Raw genomic sequence first — 8,512 nt, 5'->3', positions numbered from 1 at the left:
CGCCCCGCCCCGGCCCCGCCCCCAGCTTGCCCCTTCACGTCCTGGGCCCCGACCCACTGCAGGCTCACTTGTTCCCACCCCCAGGTCCCATGAGAATGGCTTCATGGAAGACCTGGACAAGACATGGGTTCGGTATCAGGAATGTGACTCGCGCAGCAATGCCCCTGCGACCCTTACTTTTGAGAACATGGCAGGTGCGGCTCCCCTGACACTCGGGTGGGTTCTCCGTGGGCTGCGGCCTCTCTGGCCAGCAACTGAGGCTCTGGGTCCCGGCACACAGGGGTCTTCATGCTGGTAGCGGGGGGCATCGTTGCCGGGATCTTCCTGATTTTCATTGAGATTGCCTACAAGCGGCACAAGGATGCTCGCCGGAAGCAGATGCAGCTGGCCTTTGCAGCAGTGAACGTGTGGAGGAAGAACCTGCAGGTAGGGCAGGCCATCCTCCGAGGCCTGGTGCCCAGGGCCCGGCCTGGCCACGGCCCTCCTCCATCCCCGAAGGCCGTGGCACTGGCTCTGGCTCCGGTAGGCAGGACTGGAGCTAGGAGCCATGGCCAGGGGCAGTGGTGAGTGCTCCAAGGGCACGGGGGCAGCACTGGTGGGGGGCTGCCTGCAGGTGGCTGCCCACTGCAAAGCCGGGGCCGAGGGAGGCCACGCACCCTGCTCCAAGCCTCCGCCTGGCCCCTCTGTCTCCAGAGTCGCCCGCCGGTACCCATTCCATAGGAAGGCAATCAGGCAGGGTAAGACAGGGGCCCGCCTGTGTATGGCACGTGAGTCCAAGATGCATTTTGCCCTCCGCCGACCCAAGCCCCCTTGACACCCTTCGGAGATAACCCCCCTCGCTTTCCTGCTATGTCCTTGTGCTCCGTGACTCTAATCCGAATTGGGCCAGGCCGGGTCCTGGCTGGTGCCCAGGTCGTATCCATGAGAATTTGCCACCAGCAAGGGCAGCCACGACCCACCTGGGACAGGGTGGGCAGTGGGCCTGTACAGGCCTAAGGGCTCGTGGCCCGCGGTCGAGTTCCGGTTCACTCCGTCTCTTCTCTTTCTCTGGGTGCCGTCCTGGAGCCTGTGTCCTGAGATGAAGCCGACAGTGTGGCCAGGGCTGTTGGGGGATGGGGGTTGCTGGAGGCTCCACACCTCTCATCCGCCCGCTCTTGCTCTTGGCCCCACAGGTCCCCTGGGGACCTGGCCGCTGCCACCACTGGCGGGCACAGGCCACCTGGCCATCAGACCTGAGGCCAGAGTCCCGGGAGCTGCCTCTGTCACTCCAATTCCACCTCGACACCTGCCTCCAGCCCTCGGCCCCTTCCTGAATCTTGGTGTGTGCCCCTTGGGGGTCAGTGGCCTCCATGCAGACAGCTGGCGTGGCCTGAGGGGCAACTCCTCCAGTCCTCAGAGGACTCCTCCTCCTCGGGACGCCTGTAAGCCAGGGCCACCCAGGAGCCAGGGAGCCAGGCGGACCTCCCCGGACGAGCCAGCCGAGAGCCCCCAAGCCCAGCCCCAGCACGAGCAAGGTCAGGCCCGAGACCCTGGGCAGGAGAAGAGGCCACCCTCGAACGTCCGCTGTCGGCCCGTCTGTCCAGCACAGGGAGGCAGGCAGGAGCGAGGGCCCAAGTGGCCGGCCAGGCTGGGCAGCGGCCCATCCAGGAGCAGGCGAGGGCAGGTGTGGCCACCACCCTAGCCATCTAATCACTTATACATATTCATTTTAGGATAGAAAGAGTGGTAGAGCAGAGCCTGACCCTAAAAAGAAAGCCACATTTAGGGCTATCACCTCCACCCTGGCTTCCAGCTTCAAGAGGCGTAGGTCCTCCAAAGACACGGTAAGGGGGAGAGCACCCCAGTCCCGCGTCCGACTCCACCTGCCCTGCCCTGCGTGTGTCTCCCGCCCCATCACCCCGCCCCGGACCCTGGGCTCCTGTGGCCCACTCTGCCCCTGTCTCCCTGCGGCAGCCGCTCTGCCCAGGCCGCCCATGCTGCTCTCTCTCACTCTCTGGACCTTTCTCCCCGGTCCTCCTGGGTCCTCGGCTTTCCCCGTGTGTCTCCGTTAGTCTGCCCGCCCGCCTCCCCTGCCATGACCCACACACCATCTTGAAGCCTGTCATCTCGTTGGTCAGTCAGTCAGCCACACCACCTCTCGGGGCCAGGTCTGGAGCCCTGGGAGCCCAGCGTGGCCCCATCCTGGACTCCTCAGCTGCTGGGAGGCCACACCACTTCTCTGTTATGTCCCCGTTTCTCTCGCCTCTCCCAGAGGGGCCCGCCGCCCTCACTTTGCCCCTGCGACGGCCCTGGAGGGGGTGGTTGTGATGTCCCATCCCGTCCGTCTGTCTGGCCACTGGCCCCGCCCCCCAGACACCTGTCTTACCTGTCTCACCAGAGCCATGCGTGTTGCATCTTCATGTGGTCTCTGTGTGGGCCGGGGGCTGGGGGCCGGGCCTGGGTCCATCTGGGTGGACGGCTGGGGCCTGGAGTTGGAACTGGCCCTGGCCACAGGGGACTGTCAGGCAGGGAGTGGGGTGGGACCAAAAGGGGTGGCTCCCACCCCAGGCTGTGCAGGGGCCCTGCAGGAGGTGTGGCGGCAGCTCCCAGAGGGTCTGAGAATGGGTAGGGGCGGCCCCACGAGCCCTGGCCTGCAGAGCCCAGGACAACACGGAGGTTCCAGACAGGGAGGCCTCTGGCAGGGAAATGAGCACCCACCTCAGTTCCTGACCCCAGCAACCCCACAGGGCCCACCCCAGAGCCAGGCCTTCTGCCCTTGGGAGCCCAGAATCCCCCTACCTCCTGCTTGGGGCAGCTTGTGGCTGTAGCGGATATGCACACTCGGACCAGAGACCCCCAAAGCGAACCCAGCCTTGCTAGAGGCACGCTAGGCCCAGGCACCATGGTGGGGAGGGGCTGCCCAGAGAGGTAGCAGAGACCTCAGCCCAGTGGCCACCCTGCAGTCCAGGGTCCAGTCTGGTCCACAGGAAGCCCCCAGCCCATAAGCAGCATCACCACAAAGATGCTTATGCCCCGGGGAGGAAGTGCGATTTGCAGCCACCCGCCCCTCAAGGCACCGGAAGCGGGGCAGACCTCCAGGGCACAGACAGGACTTGGCATCAAGCAAGCCAAATCCCGAAATGAAGCCACCAGGGTGCCCCAAGAGGGACCCATAAGGCCTGGCTGCTCAGCTTCCTGGGGAAGGGACTTGGCATGCAGGATGGGTGGACAGTGAGAGCCTGTAGGCCTGGGGTACACTGGAGGCTCAAGGAACAGGTGAAGCACCATTCCCGGAGCCACCCCTGCTGCGGAGAGCAGGCAGAGCCGATGTTGCAAAGTCTGAGCCAGGAGTCCCGCAGGGAACAGGGAGGGGGAATAGCGCAGGGACTGTGGGCTGGGCAGGCTGGGGAAGAAGGGGTGTCCAGGCAGACAGGAGAAACAACGATTTGGGGCAGGCAGCCATGAGGGGCAAGCACAAATGTTGTGCAGGTGATGGGTCACTTTCAGAGGGTGACACTGGGTCCCAGGGCCCTGCCTGGAGCGGGGACAGGTGCAGCTCAGAGACCCTCATGGTGCCCTTCCGGGGACATGTTCCCAGCGGAACCCTCACCCAAGCTCCCTGGGCACCAGGGACCATCCTCTGGGGCCAGTTCTGGCATCACATGGCATCTGGGGCTGGCCCCGCCCTGCAAGGCTGAACTATGGGGGGCACTGCCAGCTGGGGGCCTGGGCATGGGAGGGCAGCCCAGCTCCCACCTGGTCTCTGGGGCTGTGAGCTTGTTCAGAGGGAGGCCTGGGTGGGGGGCTCCTTTGGGCAGGGTGGGGTCAGTCCGGCTGCGGAGATCCCCTGCCCCTGTCCTGTGGCCGGTCCGGGCCAGGGCGGCACTGGGTGCTGAGGGCTGGGGTCCCTGGCGGCCGGCGGGGCCAGCGGGTATTGATTGTTGGTTCTTATTTATAGAGCACCGGGGGTGGACGCGGCGCTTTGCAAAACCAAAAAGACACAGTGCTGCCGCGACGCGCTATTGAGAGGGAGGAGGGCCAGCTGCAGCTGTGTTCCCGTCATAGGGAGAGCTGAGACTCCCCGCCCGCCCTCCTCTGCCCCCTCCCCCGCAGACAGACAGACAGACGGACGGGACAGCGGCCCGGCCCACGCAGAGCCCCGGAGCACCACGGGGTCGGGGGAGGAGCACCCCAGCCTCCCCAGGCTGCGCCTGCCCGCCCGCCGGTTGGCCGGCTGGCCGGTCCACCCCGTCCCGGCCCCGCGCGTGCCCCCAGCGTGGGGCTAACGGGCGCCTTGTCTGTGTATTTCTATTTTGCAGCAGTACCATCCCACTGATATCACGGGCCCGCTCAACCTCTCAGATCCCTCGGTCAGCACCGTGGTGTGAGGCCCCCGGAGGCGCCCACCTGCCCAGTTAGCCCGGCCAAGGACACTGATGGGTCCTGCTGCTCGGGAAGGCCTGAGGGAAGCCCACCCGCCCCAGAGACTGCCCACCCTGGGCCTCCCGTCCGTCCGCCCGCCCGCCCCGCTGCCTGGCGGGCAGCCCCTGCTGGACCAAGGTGCGGACCGGAGCGGCTGAGGACGGGGCAGAGCTGAGTCGGCTGGGCAGGGCCGCAGGGCGCTCCGGCAGAGGCAGGGCCCTGGGGTCTCTGGAGCAGTGGGGAGCGGGGGCTAACTGGCCTCAGGCGGAGGGGCTTGGAGCAGAGACGGCAGCCCCATCCTTCCCGCGCCACAGTGGGGCCCATGGCCCCAGCTGGCTGGGTCGCCCTTCCTCGGGCGCCTGCGCTCCTCTGCAGCCTGAGCTCCACCCTCCCCTCTTCTTGCGGCACCGCCCACCACACCCCGTCTGCCCCTTGACCCCACACGCCGGGGCTGGCCCTGCCCTCCCCCATGGCCGTCCCTGACTTCCCAGCTGGCAGCGCCTCTCAGAGGCTCTCGGGCTCCCGCCGCCTCGGGCCGCCTCCTCCAGACTCGAGAGGGCTGAGCCCCTCCTCTCCTCGTCCGGCCTGCAGCCCAGAACGGGCCTTCCCGGACGCTGGCTCGGGACTGTCTTCAACCCCGCCCTGCACCTTGGGCAAGGGAGAGTGCCACCCGCCCGCCCCCGCCCTCGCTCCGGGTGCGTGACCGGCCCGCCACCTTGTACAGGACCAGCACTCCCAGGGCCCGAGCGCGTGCCTTCCCCGTGCGGCCCGTGCGCAGCCGCGCTCTGCCCCTCCGCCCCCAGGGTGCAGGCGCACATCGCCCACCCCCCACCTCCCGGTGTATGCAGTGGTGATGCCTAAAGGAATGTCACGCAGTTTTCGGTCTGTGTCGCTTGTTGACGCCGGCAGAGAGTGTAAAGGAAGGGCAAAGGCATGGGGGAAGCTTCGAGCGCTCCAGGCTGCCGTGGTCGCTCAGGCTTGGGCGGCGGCGGCGGGGCTCCCCGGGTCCGCAGGCGAGGCAGAGCCGTGGGGGTCGGGATCCGGGTCCAGGTCCGGTGGTCTTGGCGGGCGGAGGGCGGCTGTGCGGCGGCGGCGGCGGCGGCGCGCACGGCAGGCGGTGAGCCCGGAGCCCAACACCAGGCAGGCGGCCAGGCTGACAAGGAAGGAGGCCGGCCCGACAGCGTAGACCACAGCCAGGTCCCGCAGGGCGAGCGGCTGCGCGCAATGGCTAAACGCGGCGTCGGAAAAGGCAGTCAGGGGGCTGAGCGTCAGGCGTCCCGGCCACACGCAGAGCAGCGTCTCGGTCTCTGTAGGACACAGACAAGGGCGCGGCATCAGGCGGCAGCGGCCGCACCGCCCTGCAGACCCCAACCCGCGTCCCTAACAGCTCACCTGACGCGGGCAGCGGGTGCCTGCGCAGCCAGGCGCAGAGCGGGCGCAGTGCGCACCCGCAGCCCCAGGGGTTGCCGCGCAGGTGCAGCGCGTCTAGGGCGGGCAGGCGGCCCAGCAGCCCCGGCGCGAGTGCCGCCAGCTCGTTGTCCTGCAGGCTGAGTGAGCGCAGCAGCGGGAGCGCGCCTAGCGCCGCGGGCTCCAGGCTCACCAGTCGGTTGCCGGCCAGTGAGAGGTTGCGCAGCGCGCGCAGCGGCGCGAAGGTCCCTGGTGCCAGCGCTTCCAGCTGGTTGGCGCTCAGGTCCAGCAGCTGCAGCGCGCCCAGGCCCCAGAAGGCTCGCACGTGCACCGAGTGCAGCCCATTCTCGCGCAGGTCCAGGCGTTGTAGCCCGCCAGCTCCCGCGAAGGCACCGGGCGGCAGCGCGCGGACGCGGTTGTGGTCCAGCAGCAGCGCGCGCAGGCGCAGGGTCAGGCCTGCGGGCACGGCGGACAGCGAGAGTGCCGAGCAGCTGGCCAGGCCGCCCGGCACGCACGTGCACACCTCGGGGCAGTCCGGGGCGCCCGCGGACCCCGAGGGCGAGGCCGTGGCCGACACCTGGGCCCAGACAGGCCAAGGCGACAGCAGCAGCAGCAGCAGCGGCGGCCGAGGCCGCGACCAGGAAGGGCTCCGCATGGGGGCAGCCCCGGCACCCGCGGTGAGAGGCCTGCTGCCTGCACGTCCCCGGAGTGCGTCGTCCACGGAGCCCGTTCCTGCGGCGCCTGCACAAATATTAACTCTGGCCCCACCGCAGGCAGTTCCTGTCCCACGGCTGGACCCACGCTTGGGGCGGAGGCAAGGCAAACAGCCAACGCCCGGCACCGCCAGCCACCTGTCCCGGAGCTCCAGACTACTTTTGGCTTAGCGCCGGCCACAGCGCTATCAAGACCACCTCGCCCCGCCTTGTCCACCACCGGGCGCCCGCCGAGCCCTGAGCAGCAGGACACCGCCCACCTGCACCCACCCAGCTCACGGCTGCGACAGGCTCCCGCACGCAATGCAACCCAGAGGTCCTACTCTTCACCGGTCTCGACCCCACCCAGGCTCAGCAAAGTGATGCCAACGTGCACATGCGGAGTGGCCCCCACGCAGGGATGGTCCTGTTCCCATGGTGGATGGGGCCTGGGTTGGAGACAGGCCTTGGGATGGAGGGAGATAGCACACCCCAGGCAGGAGAGGCGTGCCTGCCCCACCCCTCCCCCCAGGACTCTCCTGGACCGTCAGAAAAACAGACCAGTGCAGTGGGGCAGGGGTGTCAGCCCAAGTCCTCCTGTTAAACCCAGCGCCCTTCAGAGTTGCCAGTGTCAGGTCCTGCTCCAGGGGCTTTCCAAAGCAGGGTGTAGGGAGGAGCCGGGCTGACCAGCTGTGGTAGAGAAGGTGGAAACATTATGGGTTTGGTTTCCTGCCCTGGGGCAGAGGAACAGGAGAATCTGGTGTGGGGCCTGGGCGCTCTGCTTTGATGAGACCCATATGCGTGTGCACCCCCCATGATGCAGCCTTGAGGGGTGTGAGAGCCTGCAGGGAGGACAGTGCACAACCACTAAATACACTTTAATTCCCCTCCCCCAGCTGCCCTCAGCCCTACTCAGGTGGTAGGGGCGGGGGTGGCGGCGGCTCCTCTGGAGAAGCCTCCATGGGAATGACCACAAGGCTCTGATCCTCTAGTGGTGGCATCATGGAGACCTCCAGGTCAGCATCCATTAGCTGGGACTCCACATATACCGGGTGCAGGTCCATGCGATTTTCCTGGACCCCAAAATTCTCCACCAACCTGCATGACAGGGGCCAGGTCAGCACAAGCTGGTGAAGTCCTGATCCTCCAGGGCAGGCCAGTGTCTGGGACAGCGCAGTCCCACAAAGGGCCTCCCCTGGTACAGCACCCCTCCTCCTCCAGGGACTCTCTTGGGATCGCTTCCCGTGCCAAGGGCCTCCCCTAAGACAGCACGCCCCGCCCCAGGACCTCCCTTGAGACAGCGCACCCCCCCCCCCCCAAGGGCCTTCCTGGTGCTCACCTGTTGTCCACTAGTCTCGGGCATGTTTCACTAAGGGGATGAAGGCCGACATGAGTCCTGGAACAGTGTTGGGCCCCCGAACCTCCCCCAACACACGCCTAGGAAACACCATTCCTACCCCAGGTGACAGCCCACCCAGGGGGTGAAGGCCCCGCTTGCAAGACCGAGGGCCCAGGGCAGGCAGCCTGGCCTCACTCCCATCCACTCCCGGCCCCGGGGTTCACGCACCCCTTAGCCCGCAAGACACCAACTGCCACGATGACAAGGGCACAGAAGCAGCTGGCACTGACGCCCGCCAGCACCACAAGGAGGGCGATGAGGGCCTCCCGGCTGAGGCCAAGGCTGCATTCACAGTAGGTTCCAGCTGCAGAGACAGGGCCACAATAAGCCACGGGGCGGTCACCTGGCCTGTGGAAGGCCCCCCAAAAAGGTGCTGCCGCCCTGCCCCTGGTGGCCACCAAGGACACCCAGAGCTCCCGCCTTTGCCTGGAAGGGGAGCCCGGCTGGGAGCGGGGGTGCGGGGCAGGAGGAGGCACCTGCAGCAGGGATGAGCAGAAGAGACAGACACGTGAGGCCCAGGGGGCCGCCACGCAGGCAGGACGCAGGCTGGGGACCAGGGGCCATGTCCAGCCCTGGCCCCACTGCACACCTCTGACGGAACTATTGGAAGGCG

The 8,512-nt window shown here is 67.4% G+C and overlaps 3 protein-coding genes across 12 annotated transcripts in view; 1 reads left to right on the top strand and 2 right to left on the bottom strand.

Annotated features, from left to right (window-relative positions):
* GRIN1 (glutamate ionotropic receptor NMDA type subunit 1) overlaps window positions 1-5,282 on the top strand; it is a 31,073-nt gene extending 25,791 nt beyond the window's left edge. For 2 of the 10 annotated variants that reach the window (XM_017893035.1, XM_017893034.1), the window contains 4 exons: window positions 85-194; window positions 281-426; window positions 1,713-1,823; window positions 3,938-5,282. In XM_017893035.1, the coding sequence (XP_017748524.1) occupies window positions 85-194; window positions 281-426; window positions 1,713-1,823; window positions 3,938-4,054 (484 nt within the window). In that variant the 3' untranslated portion in view covers window positions 4,055-5,282. Of the gene's footprint in view, window positions 1-84; window positions 195-280; window positions 1,824-3,937 lie in introns of those variants that run through there. The other 8 variants (XM_017893037.1, XM_017893033.1, XM_017893040.1 and 5 more) reach the window with 5 other exon arrangements.
* On the bottom strand, window positions 5,278-6,993 carry LRRC26 (leucine rich repeat containing 26). Its single transcript, XM_017893049.1, has 2 exons — window positions 5,794-6,993; window positions 5,278-5,708 (listed from the first exon to the last, which is right to left on the bottom strand). Exons 1-2 carry the CDS (start codon window positions 6,461-6,463, stop codon window positions 5,374-5,376), a joined length of 1,005 nt encoding a protein of 334 aa, XP_017748538.1. The 5' UTR covers window positions 6,464-6,993; the 3' UTR covers window positions 5,278-5,373.
* A 315-nt stretch (window positions 6,994-7,308) lies between these two features.
* TMEM210 (transmembrane protein 210) lies at window positions 7,309-8,494 on the bottom strand. The gene is made up of 4 exons (XM_017893052.1): window positions 8,376-8,494; window positions 8,068-8,203; window positions 7,840-7,869; window positions 7,309-7,598 (listed from the first exon to the last, which is right to left on the bottom strand). Exons 1-4 carry the CDS (start codon window positions 8,461-8,463, stop codon window positions 7,409-7,411), a joined length of 444 nt encoding a protein of 147 aa, XP_017748541.1. The 5' UTR covers window positions 8,464-8,494; the 3' UTR covers window positions 7,309-7,408.
* Window positions 8,495-8,512: the final 18 nt, after the last annotated feature.

The sequence above is a fragment of the Rhinopithecus bieti genome, unplaced genomic scaffold (assembly GCF_001698545.2).
Source record: "Rhinopithecus bieti isolate Rb0 unplaced genomic scaffold, ASM169854v2 scaffold_23276, whole genome shotgun sequence".
Classification (NCBI taxonomy): domain Eukaryota; kingdom Metazoa; phylum Chordata; class Mammalia; order Primates; family Cercopithecidae; genus Rhinopithecus; species Rhinopithecus bieti.
The sequence above is the reverse complement of the archived record's forward strand: the minus strand, read 5'-3'. Positions and strand labels throughout refer to the sequence as shown.